The sequence below is a fragment of the Carettochelys insculpta genome, chromosome 1 (assembly GCF_033958435.1).
Source record: "Carettochelys insculpta isolate YL-2023 chromosome 1, ASM3395843v1, whole genome shotgun sequence".
In the NCBI taxonomy this organism is placed as follows: Eukaryota; Metazoa; Chordata; order Testudines; family Carettochelyidae; genus Carettochelys; species Carettochelys insculpta.
The window spans coordinates 277,000,972-277,018,780 of NC_134137.1; the positions used below are offsets into that span (position 1 = coordinate 277,000,972).

A 17,809-nucleotide genomic window follows, 5' to 3' on the forward strand; every position below is an offset into this window, starting at 1 on the left:
TGTCACTCCTTGGAGAACACTTTATGACTGTTGTGAAGAACAGCAAAGTCTACCAAAATTATACATAGAGCTCATTAGGGTCTTCTACAAAAACCAACCTCCCCAATATGCTGCTGCCTACCCATGTCTTGTTTTTTGTTTTGTTTGGATGAATAGCCAGAGGAACAATCAGGATACATTTTTTTTCTTTATAATTCTGTTGTTTTAGAGCAATGCAAAGAGAGCTGATGCAGCTACCAATCTGCTTTAAAGTCAACAAAAGAGGCTTGCATAGACAGTCGCCTTGCTTCAACCATAAACTAACTCACCAGCTGTTGACTTCAGGTGGGCAGAGTTTTGAAAGGACGTGTGTCCTGACTGCTGACATTACCATCGGTGCTGTCTTCCTCTGGTATTCTCCTTTGCTCACAAGCATCAGTGGAATGCCTGTGGCATCAGCAGAACTAACGAAGACCACAAATCTCTGAGCTGAGATTGCTTTAATGTCAAAGCTCAGCTTCGCAAACTCAGCAATGACCCAGTTAATTTAGAATACGGAGGCCATGTGGTCTAGTGGTTAATAAAAAAAAAACCAGGCGCAGATCCCAGACCAACTTCAAAACCCATGTTCACTTGTGGCATAATAGACCCTTTGAACCTACGTCTTTACAGATAAGACAGCTGATGTTTTCACCCACTCAATTCCTTCCTGTATTTTAGCCCTTAAAAAAAACAAAAAACAAAAAAAAAACCCAGGACAGGTCATTATTTACTGCATGTTAATATTAGTGTCCATTAGTGCAAGTGCTCTGTGTGTGTAACTCCCACTGATTACACAGGTCTCTACACTTGAGAAGGGCTTATCGCATGGAGCCTCAAGCATTCTACATAGAAAGCTTCATGCACAGGGTTTGACTGATTTTTCCAAAGGGTTTCCAAGACCATGTTTAAACCTACCCTTTGAAAAAGGGGGCCTGGCTTTGCTCAGAATCCAGGGGACCAAAATATTATTCAAAGAACCATAATGGGACAAAAAGAAATACCCAACAGCGGCCATATTCCCTGAACACTGTTCTTCTCATACAATAAATGAAGCCAGGGTCCTCTGGAAAAAAATAGTATGTCATCATGTACCTAAAGGTGGGAAACACAGGTCAGATGAAGATTGCAGAAACAAATTCAATTTGGCATCTCCTAACTTTTCAGTGCTTCACTTTACAGCATTCTTTTAATGTAGCTGTTTGGAGGGACTAATATATACACACACTGTTTATATGAGAATTATGTTGCTCGAGTAGCAAGGGGAATAGCCATGGTTTGGTTTGAACTCTTTGGTCTCTACCCATTTAGAGACCACTGAAATCTGAAGCAAAACTAGCAGAGGGTGAAGATTGTGTGTCCAATCAGAGTTTTAGCCAGTGTCAAAAACCATTTCTCTTCTTTGGATTTAAACCACATCCTTACCACTAATGGACTACTCGCTGCAAACATTGCTTTTTGGACTGCACAATTGTTTCCTGTCGATAAGGCAAGAGTCAAAAGGAAGACATTATTTTCTTATGGAATTAGTAATACATTGGGGAAATTAAAATGATTTAATACTTATGGGCTATGTCTACACTAGAGGGTTTTCTCAACAAAACCAGAGTTTTGTCCACAAAACTCGAGGAGCATCCATGCACAGTCTGTTGGCAAAACTCGGCACTTCTGCTGACAGCATTCTGCCTCTCTACAATGAATAATAATGCCTTTGTTGACAGTTTCTGTCAACAAAAAAGCCATGTAGATGCTCTGTGGGCCCTCTGTCGACAGACAGGGCTTCCGATTCACCGGGCAGCACTGCTTGCTGAGCTTCTGGTCGGCCGTTTTGTTGAGAGAATGGCAGGGCAGTCTGGCCGCCCTTTGTCGACACAGCGGGTTGCTCTTTCGGTCCGCTTTTGTGCCTGGACATGATCTGTTGATAGAAGATCTCTTCCGACAGTACCTTCTGTCGACAGATCACTGTAGTATAGACACAGTGGATACTGAAGCATGGGATGGCAGAACAAGTATAATATTCTAATCTGGGGTTTATAAACTCTTCATACTTGATAAATAGACCAAGATTTCCACTATAGAGACTATAAATACTTCTGGCAAAATGACCAATATATGTTGTCTGTCGCTTGAGTAAGTGTCTTTTGTTCTAATGTGCACTTTCTTTCTTTACTGCCTTTAGCAACTACACTTAGTAGGGCAGTTACACACAATGTCCAGGGAATTTTTAAGTGTAAAAATATTGAGCTCAGCAGAGATGTCAATACTCTGCTGACAATTGACTATTGAGTCAATTGACATCTGACTCAATAGTATGAGGTGGGGTGCCTGTCCCAGGCCCAGTGCTTTTGAGGACCCTGCGGCAGCTGCCCCTCAGATGGGAGGATTACTTGGGGGCAGGGTGTGGGAGCGGTGGGTGGCAGCAGCAGCAGCACCAGGGGGTCACCTCCCCTTAGTTGCTCTGCGCTCATCATGTGCGTGGCGTGAGTTGCAACCTGCTCCACTCCCCTGTGCGGCACCACAGCCTCTAGGTTGGCTGATTCCCACTTCTTTGCGGCATCTAAAAGTGGCCTCTGCTCCCTGCTGCCTGTGGAGAAGAGAGGCTCAGCAGGCCAGAAGGTCACACCATGGCAGGGCAAAGTAGACTGCCGTGTGTACGCCCACGTGGTGAGTGCAGGGGCGGGGATGAGGAATGGCACCCCTTGATGCTGCTGCCACTGCCATACTCTGCCCCAGAAAATTCCCGGCCTGCTTGGTTGAGGAGGGCAAACGGGGCAGGGTGGGGAGGTGTGGGGCCTGCATCCGGGGAGGAGCTGTCCTAGGCCCCATGCCTGGGGCACTTTGTGGGGGGTAACCCCCACCCCTGCAACGGCTCTTGTGCCCAGTTTACCGGAACTTACAGTAAGTTCCTTTTGGCGTCAATGAGCCTTTTGTATCTGCTTTTGAGAGATGACTGAGGACGTGGGATGTCCCCTAAAAATACGATATTGTAGATCCAAGACTAGAAGCATTTTCTCAAACAGTAATGGCTAAAAAAGGGCAGTAGTTTCTTTTCAAACTTGATAGTCTGCTTATAATGTTAATTTGAAAAAATCTTCAGTTAGGTCCTGATTCAGTAAACATTTAAATGTTTCTATCCACAGTCTAACTATGCAGGCAACTAACATAAAAAATAGAATACTTACATGTCAACCGTGTTTTGACATCTTCAGTACCAGACTGGAAATGCTGGTTAATTTGCTTTCCTTGTGTATGGTTGTTTCAGTTTGTTTGACGAGAGATGCAGAAACTTGAATTAAAAAATGTTTTGGGGGTTTTTAACATTTGGAGCAGATGCATACTGAAGACCACAGACTTTTTCCTCCATTTTTTGCACTGCCAATAGTCTAACCCAATGAAATTGATTTTGCTTTGTAGCTATTTGGCCTCACTCTCCCTGATGAGTGCTGTGTCTTATCAATAGGCCAAAGAAAGCTGATGAATATCCCTAATAGTATCTGGCAGGCTAGGTGGCAGTGCCTTGCAATGCCTAAGACTAAAATCTATGTTGATTAAAAGGAACAACTCAAAGAGTCCTGCTCAGTCTTCCTCACCTAAAAAAAACGATGGTGGCCGTTAGGCACACCATGGTGACAGAGGAATCGGCACAATCTGAAGATCATGTTATATTCCAGGTAGAAGTTTATCGTGATATTTGAATAACCAGTCAGGTAAAAGTAAAACTATTAAAACATATTTTATATTTAATTATAAGATCGACTGTTGTAACTAACAGAAAAAAAAACACTTGCAGTGTGTTTGTACAGGGCATTTATAAAACTGGTAGCTCCATTTTGTTAAGGCCTTATTTTCACCTGTGTAGAGAAACAGGTGCTGTATCCCTGATGAAATTATTGTGCTGCTCCCTCCGAACACAGAGCTCATCACATTGCAATAAACTAGACTGCAATTAATGCTGCAGAGTGGTGCCTGGGGTTCTCTCCAATTTTTCCATCCACGAGCAGAATAAATTTTTTTCTGAGAACCACCAGTAGAAACACATGCTGCCCATTGTGGGTGACATGGGCGCTCTGCTAATCAGCTGGGCAGCACCTGCATCTCTCCTGTGTGGCCGCCCAAGTGCTCAGCTTACAGGGAACCCTGGTGGTGCCATTTACACCACTGTCACTGAAGCAATGCCTGCGATTTAACTACAGACCATGCGAGAAGTCAGATAGTCTCTTAAATAAATAACCTGTCCTTTAAAAATGATCTGAAAACATCCACAGTCTTCAGTTCTAACATGGCTGGTGGAAGTGCAGATGCAACTGCAAATTCCTTCACATCAGTGGTTCCAGGTGACGATTTTAAGTCCCACTTGAAAAAAAAAAATCACATGTACTAAGTGGAGCCAGACTGCTGGGAGACAATGCTGACAACGTCTGGGGGGATTAGTTCAAGTAGAACCTGGAGGACATCCTACAGATACCAAGGATGAGTCAGGTTGGGTACAGACAACTGCTCGGGTTGCCAGCATTACAGAGCTATATCTTTATCCAGTAAAGGACAGAAGGGCAACTACAGCTAAACTGGAGAAGGGACAGGCTGAGATTACAAAGGTATATTCCAGAAAAGTATCAGAGTTTGAGACTAAGGAATGAAGGAAAAGTAAGTGCCTGGGCAGACGTAGAGGCTAGAAATCTCCATATACCAATGTGAAAGGCTTGCAGAAAAAAATAAAACAATAAAGGTGTTAGACTTCATGGGAGTGGGTGAGGACCTTGGGATAACAGCAATAGCTGTAACACGGCAGAAAGTCAGAAACCAGTGGGATGCTACCATAACTGCATACAAAGCAGGGGTGGGCACTCCACGGATTTTGGCCACACATTTCTACTGTATTAATGGAGGAGGGTCAGGGTCTGGGAGGGAGTTTGGGTGCAGGAGGGAGCTCTGGGTGGGGACAGCAGACTGGGGTGCAGAAGAGGGTGAGGCATGTCCAGCTGAGAGGTACTTACAACAGGTGTCTCCTGGCCCAAAGTGCAGCGGGACCCTCGTGGAAGTGGCCAGTGGCTGTTGACATGTCTCTTCGTGCCCCTTATGGGGAGTGGAGCAACAGGTCTGCATATGCTGCCTGTGTCCACAAGTACCATCCCTGCAGCTCCCGTTGGCCAGTTTCCAGCCAATGGGAGCTGTGCAGATGGCGCAGGGGTGGGTGGGGGTGAGGGTAGCATGCAGAGCTACCTCCCCTGCTGTCAGGGGTGTGCAGTCATGCCAGCAGCAGCTGGCTGCCTCTGGGAGCAGTGTGGGACATACAGAAATGTTAGGTAGGCTGGATCCAACTTGGAAGTCATATTTTACCCACCCCAATACGAATTATTTACACTGTCGAGACAGAAGAGGCTCCCTGTGCTTGCAAGAGTCCACAGAATCTAATGAGTTAACATTGCTGATGGGAGAGATCCACAGAGTAGACTGTGTAGTGACACAAACCCCAAATGCAGAATACAGATACACTAGTGAGGCTGTTTTTCTGTCCTCCAGACCAGGAAAAGGATACTGGGTCCATAATGTATATGGAGATTAGAGAGGCAACTAAGCCTAATAAAGCAGTAATAATGGGCAGCTTCAGCCTCCCATACATGAGCTGGGGAAATGTCATAGAACAAAAAGCTTAAAGAACAAATTTCTTACCACCTTGAACAACTGCTTCCTGGAGCCACTATTTCTACAATGCACAAGAGAAGCTGTTCTCAGCTGCACCCTAAATAACACAAAGGAACTGCTTTAGGAAGGAACTATAGTTGACCCAGTCAGTAACAGTGACTACAGTATAATTCACTTCAGCATTCCTGCAGGAGAAACAGCCTCAAAAACTAGCATGGTGGCATCTGACTTTGGAAAGCAAGATTTAAAAAAGGATCAGGTAAAAATGTCCTAAGTAAAAATTAAAATCCTCAGACTCAGCATGGAGGATAGTTATGTTCACTGACTCACAGAAAACATGGATATCCCTAACAAAACAAGAGAAAGAGGACACAAAAATAAAAGGAAGATTTGTAAGTTTCAAGACAAATGGGAAATCAAAACCTGACTGTAAAACATAAGACGGAAATCAAGAGGGCTTAAAAGGAATGTGAAAAGCAAATAGCCTTCACTACGAAAACAAATTTGTTCCATCTGCTGGAAGCAGAAAACCTGGGATAACTGTTGGGTCCTCTGGAGTGTCATAGAGAATTAATTGCTATAAGAACTCTGTCAAGGATTTAATGTCTTATTTGCATGGGACTTCCCTAAAGATGATAACTGTGCAGAGATACCTATCCCAGAGATTAACTCTCTCCGAGAAATAAAGATAAGGAAATGTCATAGACTAAGGTGTCAAAAGACAAGATGCTGGAAAAACAATCTATAAATTAAAGAGCATTAAGTCACCAGGTCCAGATGGCATTCATCTGTGAGTTCAGAAACGCTTTACAAATTAAGTAACCACGCTGCTAATATAAATATGCATTTTCTCATTAGAATCAGCTACTGGAGCAGAGGGCAGCACAGGTACTTTTTTTTCTGCTTTTTTTAATGATGCCGGGGAGGAATCCTGGGAATTAAACCGCAGTCAGTCTCACTTCAGTACCAGGGAACTTGATCAAGATTCTAATGCAATATAGAATTATAACACACCACAGTGAATATGACAATACAAATAAACCAGCCCAGCTTCTATACAGAAAGCCCATCACACTCTATTTTGCTGGAAGAGTTTGAACTGCTTACCTATACACCAATCAACATATCTGAGTCTGAGGCTGTGTCTACACGTGCCCCAAACTTCAAAATGGCCACGCAAATGGCCATTTCGAAGTTTACTAATGAAGCGCTGAAATGCATATTCAGCGCTTCATTAGCATGCGGATGGCCGCCACACTTCGAAATTCACGCGCCTTGCTGCTGCGCATCTCATCCAGATGGGGCTCCTTTTCGAAAGGACGTCGACTACTTCGAAGTCCCCTTATTCCCATCAGCTCATGATGCATGCATTTCAGCGCTTCATTAGTAAACTTCGAAATGGCCATTTGCGTGGCCATTTCGAAGTTTGGGGCACGTGTAGATGTAGCCTGAACCAGGGCGTCCTAATTTGCTGCTGGTATAGGCCAGCAACAGATTGCTCCTTGCCCCATCTTCCTACCCCATGAGGTGGGAGCACAAGGATAGAAAGGGGCTAATGATGCTAATCACATGGCATAACAATGCACTTCCCGTTACCACAGATGGTGTCCTTGTGGTTCAATCAACATTGCAGGAGAATGGCGTCTCCCCTGTTTTCTGGCATCATTGTGAAACAAAGAAGAAATTAATATCTAGTATGTGACTAGTGCTATAAAATGGCTTTAGTTTTACAGAGGGACCTGCTACGAGTTTAGATAAGTCAGCACTTCACACCACTGGACTACTTAGGCCTTGTCTACAGTAGAAGATTAGGTGCTATTAACCAGGTTGGTCAGGCATGTGAAATATCCACACCTGAGTGGCTCTGTTAAGCTGACCTAAATTCCCATATACATAACACCAGGCAGAATTCTTCCATTGACCTAGCTATTGTCTCTCAGAAAAGTGGATTACCTAGGCCAATGGAAGAACAATTCTCATTGGCATTGGTATTGGTTATGCTGCTGCATTTCAAGGGTAGACATACCCTTAAGGAACAGATTCTGCGCCACCCTTATTCACGTTGAATAAGCACAAGCACTATTTGTGGAGCATTGCTCTACACAGTATGAGGGCTTGTCTGTACTAAGGGGAAAATTGATTTTTCAGGGTTTGATTTAGCATGCTTAATAGAAACATGGTTATTTGAATACTGACAGTGTCCCTGTCGACTGTGCTACTCCTTTGCTGTTGTAAAGAGTAAGTGAAGTCAATGGGAGAGTTGCTCCAGTTGACCTCCCACAGTGAGGCTGGGCCAGAAATTTGACCTCAGGTACGTCAACTCCAACTACACAATTCTCATAGCTGGAGTTGTGTACCTTAGGTCGAATTTCTTTTCTAGTGTTTACCTGCCCCTTCTGAGAAAGGATGGCAGATTAATAACCAGGGAGGGGGTCAGTGGTTTTATAAATATGGCTTTTTCAGGGCTTAGTTTATTTCCTTTTTGTTTAGCTCCTCACAGGGTTTTAGAGAAACCATTAAGTAAAGGAGAAAAGGAATTTGGAAAAGCAAGCAGCAATAGATTCTTACCCAGCCAGCACCTGCAGGGGAAAAGTAAAAACTATGTCCAGCCTCCCTCTCAGTTTTATTTCTTGTCTCAAAACAGTTGCTTTTTTTTTTTTGCTATTCTCGTATGTAATGTTTGCATGACTAACCAACATTTGCATTGTAATCACCAGGTTAAATTAGGTTGCATTTGCTATAAATAAACCCCTCGAAAAGCAGTAGGTTAGAAAGAAAACGAAAGACCTAGCATGGTGAGGTGAGGAGGAAACCTCAATGCCTGGAAAACAGAGTAAAATAATGAGCACAATGAAGCATTTGTCCATCATATGGTCTAGGAAGCAGGGTCTCTAAGTACTGTTCTGCATGGTCTGGAGTAAGAAGAGGGACACACTTCTCACTTTAGTTGTTTCTGCTTTCTCTAGTAACACTGCAAGCAGATACAAATAGCCCAGCTGGGATAGTGCATTAAACCTCATCTCCTCATCCCATGTAAACACAACATTAATACTGAAGAATAGAGGAAATGACAAAAAGTCCAGTGTCTTGTTTTCTGTGTGTTTTTTGCTTGTTAGGTTTCTTGTCCAACCTTCAAAATATCACTATGCATCCTGAGGTTGGGAACTGGATCACCCCACATTCAAGCAAACACTCACACTCAGACTCCCAAAACATTCTCTTCTCCCCCCAAATGGGGATTTCAGGCCTCAGTTTGCTCCCTTTATTATAACTCCTTTAATGAAGTAGTTCTGAGAGCTTTCAGCACGCAGCCCGACAGCCCTGAGGCTACTGAGCCATGCTTAGATTCCCCTGTTCAGTGAAGACATTCATTTAAAAGTCAAGACCCAATGTCTTCACAAGTAGGCGTGCACAGCAACGGGTCAGTATCCCCAAGCAGAAAATACATCCCATGATAAAATCCAATTCTTGCCTTGAAAATGGCAGCCAAGCTACTACCTGGCCATTTATTTCACTATACATGTGAATTAATTGCTCTCGTGAAAACAGGTTTCTTCACATTCTGGTAGAGTTACTCTTTTACTGGCCTGTTAAGAGTTACGGATGGACAAGCACAGCGAAGGCCAAAATTTTCTTTTCAAAGGAAAGGAATGGATTTTATGGCTGGGAGCTGGTGAGGTTTCCAAATCAAACAGAATCAACTTGAGGATCAATAACCAATTGACCCCTAGCTATGCCTCAGCCTGTAGCACACCATCTCTAAAGCAGGATATGGTATATGCTTCCCCTTTCATTTTCAGGGTTATTTCAAACCTTTGCCTTGCCCTTCAATCCATATCAAGGGGGGCTATGTGAAAGTTCACAGGTGAAAGGTTCCTTTTTAGAGCAGCGTGGGCTTAAAATTCACAGGACAGTGACCTGAAGATCTTCCTTGACAGATAAAAAGCATGTGGAATTATTAAATAGCAACATTAAATTCTATTTTCTGGAAAGCTGTCTCTGCTCAACTGTTTTTAGAACAGAAAACATATTCCCGTTCCATCCCCACTCCGCGCTGTTTATGATAGGATGGGCACCTGCCTGGCCCCTCTTATTCACACCTTGTGAATACTAAAGCTGAAAGCCTGACAGGCAGAGGTGGAAGGGAGGTCGCTAATGAGCACAGTCTGAAGACATGTTGCTTCAAATCTCTACTGTTAGAGCTGTTGGGTATGATATAAAAACAAAAAGTGTCTCAGTTCCAAGTTAAAAGACTGGGCCTCGGGCAATAAGTGGCTCCTCCCTTGAGTGTCTGTTTCTCATAAACAGGCTCCATTGTGCTAGCTGTTGTTCTCGGCGGTGAGATATTTGAGGGCTGCAAAGCCATAGCGGCGAGACATATCCTGCTGGAACTCCTCCTTCAGGGTCTTCAGACAGATGCGGTATTGCTTGTTGGAGCGGAACTTGGTGATGTCGAAGCTGGGAGCATGCGGCATATGGATCATATAGGCGTTGGGCAGCACTAGGAATTCATACTCCTAGAAAAGGAAGACACCAGCGGTAAGAGGCTGTCCAAATTCTCTCTTTCTCCTTCACCCCCACCCCTCAATCCCTACCGCCAACCCTTCTGTTAAGGCACAGAAAGTCATCAGCCTTGTCTTCTATTTTAGAATGTTTACATCCCAGTAAGCCAAAATATTAGGGGAACAGTACTTGAGCAATGTCTGAGGCCAGGTCTATATCACACACTTTTGTCAGTATATCTATGTTGGTGAGAGGTCTCTGGAGGTGTGATTTGTGACTGACGCTGCTATGCTGGGAAAAGCCCTAGCACAGACACAATTACACTGACCGTATTTTGTCTTTGCCAGTTTACCTTATTTTCATTGGAGGTAGGTGGGGTGGAGTTAAGATGGTGGTTCCAGTGGAGGAAGTGGAGGCTTGTTTCTCCAGGCTGAACCAGCAGTACCCGGGTGTGTGTGTGGGGGCGGGGGCAGGGGTTTCAGGGACTGGTCCAGGGGTGAGTATGGGGGGCGGCAAGGGTGGGTGGGGGACTGCGGGGGGGCTGTGGGCCAGGGGGTGTGTTGGGAGAAAGCTGGGCAGCACCGGATGGTGCGAGGGAGGGAGTGGGCTGGGCTGGGCCAGGCCAGAGGGTGCGGAGGGACCTGCGGAGCGTGGCTGAAGGCACATGGCTGTGGGTGCCCCTCCACTCAGCCAGAGCTGCTTTGCAGCACGCTGTCATGGCTGCCCCAAAATGCAGTGGGTGCTGCTTTGATGTGCGCAGCTGGAGGTACCGACGGCTCCTCCAGGCTGCACCAGTAGTAAGTCCTTATCTTGATGCAGGGAGCGGCGGGCCAGGGGCATTCGGAGACCGGGCCAGGCTGGGTGTGGGGAGCGAGCCAGGCCAGGCTGGGACGGAGGTTGGCGGGGGGAGCTGTGGGCTGGGGCTGTGTGGGGAGCAGGCCGGGCCAGGCTGGACAGTGCAGGGGAGCTGTGGAGCATGGCTGGAGGCAACTGACCACGTGGCTGCAGGTGCCCCACCACGCGGTCAGAGCTGCTTCACAGCACATGGCCGCGGTTGCCCTACCATGCAGTGGGAGCCGCTTTGCCGTGGGCAGCTGGAGGTACTGGTGGTTCCCATGGACGAGTTGGTGGCTCCTCTGGGCTGCAGCAGTGGTAACTCCTTAACTTACCTTGTGGGGTGGTGTTAGGGCACTGGGCTGGGGGGTGTTGGGAGTGGGCCAGTGGGTGAGGGGGAGACTGCGGGCAGCTCAGCGACAGGGGAGCAGGCAGTGGCGGGGTGGATGGAGCCATCCAGATCCTCCCTGCCGTTTGCCATGTGTTATTTCTTCTGCTCACATGGTCCTCCACAAGCCCCAAGCAGGGGTGGCAGCAGCAGTGCCAGCAGCCCGTGGGTGCTGGGCAGGCAGCGCAGACCCCCGAGTGTGACAGCAGATGGGCTGACTGAGCAGCTTCTGCCCCCTCATTCTGCATGCTACTTGAGTCCCTGGATTACTTTGGTTAATCCAAATGGTGTATGAACCATAATTTGGTCACCAGCACCCAAGGGAGCATGACTTTTTATGTCACCCCAGAGAAGACAACACCGTCAGAAAATTCCCCACTGCCTCGTGGGTAGGTTTGGGAGATCCAAAGGCTATGGGAGTAAATCCAGACAGAAAATCCAGAGTGGAGACCCGAAGGCAGCTAGCAGGGAGGATTTGTCCAACCTGCTTTCTGGCATCTCATTGCAGTTACCTCAGTTCCAAATGTACTGACTTCTGTCTTTCCTTTAATCCAAATGCAAATGGGGTGACTGACAGGGGGACAGTGCCGGTTGGGCAATGCACTTGCTCAAAACACTAGCCCAGGCAATGCAGAGTGTAAGAGGGTGCGAAATGGAGAGGATACTCCATCCTTGCTGATAGCATGGAAACAACATGGGAAGTGGCAGTTACGGGTTATAAGCCCTCCTCAAATGGTGAAGGGCAGAATGCCATGGATCACTTTCATCAGTTGGAGGAGTCATCGCGCTCCACTGGTCAGCTACCTCCTGCCTCAAGCCCAGCAGCCCCCAGTCAATATAGTGCTGACCCGCCACATCAGCCTTCTTTGTTGGGTACATGGGGATAGTCCAAAAATTAAAAAGTAGATGTAAATGACATACCCGTCAAAAACCGAAATAATAAATCAACTTTCCTCTGGCTCGGTAGCTGGCATATGTGGACCACGTGTCTGGGACTTGAATCTGCCCATGACCTTATGAACACAGACTCAATATGCAAAACAGCAGCCATAGATCAACAGCTACGCAAACAGAATGTCAACATTACTGCTCTGCAGGAAACCAGGCTGGCAGATGCTGGGTCAGTGAAACAAACCAACAACACTTTCTTCTGGAAGAGCTTGAGTTCAGAGGAACACCTCCTCTATGGAGTTGGATTTGCTGTTTGGAACACTCTGCTGAAATCTATCAATACACCCACAGCTGAATCAGAACGTACTATATCTCTGAAGCTCTGCATCAAATCAGGCTATGGGAATCAGGCTGAGCTCATGGGAATAAGGGGACTTCGAAGAAGGTGGCGTCCTTTCGAAAAGGAGCCCCGTCTGGACGCGCCGCGCGGCGGCAAGGCTCGTCAATTTCGAAGCGCCGCTGCCGCCCGCATGCTAATGAAGCGCTGAATATGCATTTCAGCGCTTCATTAGTAAACTTCGAAATGGCCATTTGCATGGCCATTTCGAAGTTTGGGGCACGTGTAGACACAGCCTATATGACAAAGAAATGCAATAAGCCAAAAATCAATACGCTCAATACCAGAGATGAGCTGAAACGCTGTCTTCACAGATGATCTCACCCGCAAAATGGAACATAAACCTGACCAACAAACCATCGATGAAACATGGTCCATGCTGAGAGAAGCAATATACGAACGTGCCAAATCTGCCTTTGGAACATGTAAATTCTCTAATTCTAATTCTTCAACCTCTTCTTGAAGAAAAACACAAGGCACATCTGAATAACATAAAGAACCCATCTCAAAGCACAAGAGATCAACTTCAACATGCAAGATCTATTCTCCAGAGAGAATCCAGGCAGTGTGCAAACAAGTATTGGCTGACCAATATTCTAATATTGAAAAGGCATTTGCGTTGGGTGATCATGTATGATGGATTAAAGAATGCACTTGGACCAAACATTACCAAAGTCGCCCCACTGAAGCATTTAAATGGACAGGCGATCACAGACAAAAAGCTGCAGATGTTCAGAAGGGTGGAACACTACTCAAGTCTTTATTCCCACAAACATACAATACAACCTGAACTTGACAACCTCATCCAGAACTGTCTGAGCTAGATGCAGAGCCTATGGTGGAGGAACTTTCTCAAGCTCTTGATGCTCTCTCCAATGGAAAAGCACCAGGAAATGACAGATTTCCAGCTGAAGTCCTGAAGGCAAACAAGGCTGTGCTCTTCACCTTCTTCTATGATTTACTCCTAAAATGTTGGAGAGCAGGTGATGTCCCACATGACATGAAGGATGCAAACATCATCACTCTCTATAAAAACAAAGGTGACAAGGGTGACTTCAACAACTACAGAGGCATCTCGTTACTGAGCATCTCAGATAAAGCCTTTGCCCATGTCATTCTCAAATGCCTACAAAAACTTGTAGATCGAGTCTATCCAGAAACATAATGTGGCTTCAGGCCTGGCAGGTCAACAATGGACATGATTTCCTCACTTTGACAGCTATGGGAAAAATGCAGAGAACAAGCAAAGCCGTTATTCTTAGCATTTGTGGACTTAACAAAGGCATTTGACACAGTCAGTAGATCACGACTATACAGAATATTAACCAAGATTGGCTGCCCACCAACCCTACTCAAGCTCACAACATCCTTTCATGAAAACATGAAAGCAACAGTGCAATATGATGGATCTACATCAGAACTGTTTGCAATCAACAGCAGAGTCAAAAAAGGGTGTAATCTTGCCCCTACCCTCTGCTGCATATTCTTCTCAGTTCTACTAAATTGCGCATTTCAAAACTCACGAAGTGATGTATTTCTCCACACAAGATTAGGTGGCTCACTCTACAGCCTGGCAAGACTCAAGGCCAAAAATAAGGTCAAGAAAGTCCTCATCAGGGAACTCCTCTTTGCAGATAATGCAGCTCTTGTTGCTCATAATGGACATGCTACAGTCACTGATGGCTTCTCTATCCACAGCCTGCAAGCTGTTTTCCCTTTCCCCTTGGCATGAAGAAAACTGTTGTTTTCACTCAAGGTATACCTCAGAGACCCAATGTCATTCTGGATAACAGCTCGTTAGATGTGGTTCAACTATTCTGTTACCTTGGATCTACTGTCATCGTGAACCTATCCATGGACGAAGAACTGAACATCAGAATCAGGAAGGCAGCTACGATTTTTTGCAGGCTTATGAAACGAGCCTGGAACAATCCTCAGCTGACAGTGATAACAAAGATACTAATCTATCAGGCATGTGTATTGAGTATCCTGCTATATGGTTCTGAGGCACAGACCACCTATTCGAACCAGGAGAAAAAAACTGAACAGCTTCCATCTTCGCTGTCTTTGCACAATTATGAATATCAACTGGCAAGATAAAGTTTCAAATGCAGATGCCCTGTCAAGATCTGGCATACCCAGGCTCATAGTGATACTCAACAGCAGAAGACTAAGATGGCTTGATCATGTGAGAAGAATGGGTGACAAATGTCTCCCAAAGAAATCCTCTTCGGTGAACTGTCATGTGGGCTGAGAACAAGAGGAAGACCAAAGCTAAGATTCAAGGATATATGCAAAAATGCCATGAAAAAATTCAACATCGATCCAAAATCCTGGGAATCTACACCATCAGATCGAAATACCTGGCGACAATTGCTACAACAGGGCAGATCATCCTTCGATAGTATACATGCAAGCCACATGAAAGAACTTCATCTTAGAAGGAAAACCTCTAAGACTCAAGAATTCGGAAATAGACTGACATGCGGTTATCGAAATCGACCATGCAAATCCAATATTGGATGGATAAGCCACAAGAGAAGCTGCAGAATCGAACACTGCTCATAAAGCCACACCGCCGCTGCTAACCACCACCTCTTGAAACGAAGAGGGGCCATAGGCAAGGATGATTGGAGGAAGCAATGGAAGCTGTATGAGTAAAAGTGCTGTTTTGCTGCTAAAAGTGATGTCCACACAAACAACACTTTACTGATACAGTAGAGTATATTTGCACAGTTATACCAGCAATGCTTTCCATGTACACTGCTGACCTGAAAAAGACTGCCTTTGTGGGAGAATCTGGTACAGGGGATAGGTCAAACGCAAAAAACAAAACAAAAAACAAAACAAAACAAAACAAACAAAAACAACCCCCCGAAAAAAAACCTTATTAATCTGTACGCTTAAGAGGTTTTTATGAAATGTGTTCAGACAGTAGGAAGATTAATTTTGTCCTCAAAGAATTTCCTTGGCATGCAAAGTATGAACGATAGCTACCATAGCCACCAACTACTTTTTCCTCCGCAGGTCTTTAAACCCTTTCTTCTATTTAGAATGGGAGTTGTTATGCCTCCTTAACAGACTCCCTGCAGGAGTGGGTTCTATTCCCTGCATATACTATATACCTTGGGAGAAAGGCACAGCCAATGGAACTTCCCCAAATAGTTGTACACTTGAGCTGGGAGGTGTAATTCCCTTCTACCACAGATGTGCCTGCACTAGCCTGCTAATGTTAGCACTGCAGTCAGGCTAGTGGCTCAAGCTGGATACCAGAATATTAACCCAGAGAGTCAGTTATTGATGTTTGTTACCTAAGCAGGTGACCAAGTCATCCCTTAACCTTCTCTTTGATAAGATAAATGGATAGAGCCTCTTGCGTTCTAACACTATAATGCAGGTTGTCCAGTCCTTTAACTGTTCTCATGACTTTTCTCTGAACCCACTCCCATCTGTCAACATCTTTCTTGAACTGTGAACACCAGAACTGGCCACAGTATTCTAGTAGCAGTCACATCACTTCAAGTACAGGAGTAACAGAGTCTCCTTATTCCTATTCTAGACTCCACTGTTTATAAATCCAAGGATCACATTTAGCCAGAGAGTCAGACTGGGAACATGTGTCCAGCTGATTATATACCCCGATATCACCAAATTTTTTCCAGACTGACTGTTTTTCAGGCTAGAGTCCCCCACCCTGTAAAAACAGTATGATTTTTTGTTTCTAGCTGTATTGCTTTACATTTAGCCATATTCAAATGGATATTGTTTGAGTCGAATTTACCAAGTAATCCAGATTTCTCTGTATCAGCATCCTGTTCCCTTCATTGTTTACCACTTCTGCATTCTTTGTGTTAGGCAAACTTTCTCATTAAGGTTTTTATGTTGTCTTTCAAGTCATTGATAGAACTGTTAAATAGTGCGGAACCAAGAACTGACCCCTGTGGAACTGTCTAGAAATACACACTTGACAATGATTCTCTGACTACAGGTTCATTTGGATACCTGTCAGTCAGATTTTAATCCATTTAATGTGTGCCAAGTTAATTTTGTATCAATATAGTTTCTTAATCAAAATGTCAGCAGCACCAAGTCCAATAATTTACATAAGTCTTAGTACATTACATCAACACTATTACTATTACCATATCAAACATATAATCTCGCAAAAAAAAAGCATCCAGTTACACAGGATCTATTTACCATAAAACCATGAGGACTGACGTTAATTACATTCTCTCCTTTAGTTCTTTATTAATCAAGTTCAGTATCACACATTCTATCACTGTGCCCAGGACTGATGTCAGCTTGACAGGCCTATAATTACTTGCAGTCCCATTTACCTTTTCAAAATATTGTCACATTAGCTTTCTTCCAGTTGTCTGTCTGCTTGTGTCTACTGTCCTTCAGGGCAGTTAACTATAATGAAACTATAGCTCTCTGTTTGTAAAGTCCAGCTCAATGGGGACCTTTAGGGCTACCAGTCGTTTATATCTATGTATACTACTATGAAGACTTTTTGAGATGGGCTGCTATCTGGTTAGGTCCCAGAATCATCTGAAGGCTGGGGAAAGTACCTTAGAGCTTATCCCTACAGAAAAGAGGATCCCCTTAAGAAAAAATACCTTGTTTGTAGGACACTCACACTCTAAAAGTTTGCACGGCTTTAGGAGGAGATCTGTCACTAGGCTAAATATCTGTCCAGACACCAGCACCATGAGCATTTGGTGCTTCCAGAATAATTATGGTTATTTCCATCCTGTCTTCCATTTTGGAGGGCTAGAGCAGCACTGCCCGTCTGTGATGGAGTCTCACATGCAGACCTCCTGACAGGGTGCTGGCTTTGCTAAAAAGTACTGAAATGTTTTTGAGGTGAGAAGTGATTCTGCCATCTGAGGCCAGAACACTGAGGCAGCTCCTGAGGTAAAGTCTTGATCAGTGCGAGCAGCACCTTAAGAACAGTAGAAAGCCTCATGTGTGCCCAGCATTATTTTCTCCCAGTTTGGAGAGGCCGGGCCAGTCTTACCCCACTCTTTAAGTCCCCTGCTGATGAGCTGAGGGCTAATAAGTAGCAGGTGGGGGGTGAAGCGAAGGAATAAAGTATTAAAAAAAAGCCCACAGAGAGCATAGGGAGCTCC

General features: G+C 44.9%; 1 protein-coding gene across 3 annotated transcripts in view; it reads right to left on the reverse strand.

The window, feature by feature from the left end:
- Positions 1-6,635: 6,635 nt before the first annotated feature.
- LARGE1 (LARGE xylosyl- and glucuronyltransferase 1) overlaps positions 6,636-17,809 on the reverse strand; it is a 458,979-nt gene continuing 447,805 nt past the window's right edge. For all 3 annotated transcript variants that reach the window (XM_075008156.1, XM_075008163.1, XM_075008172.1), the window contains one exon: positions 6,636-10,178. In XM_075008156.1, the coding sequence (XP_074864257.1) occupies positions 9,981-10,178 (198 nt within the window). In that variant the 3' untranslated portion in view covers positions 6,636-9,980. The remainder of the gene's footprint in view (positions 10,179-17,809) is intronic.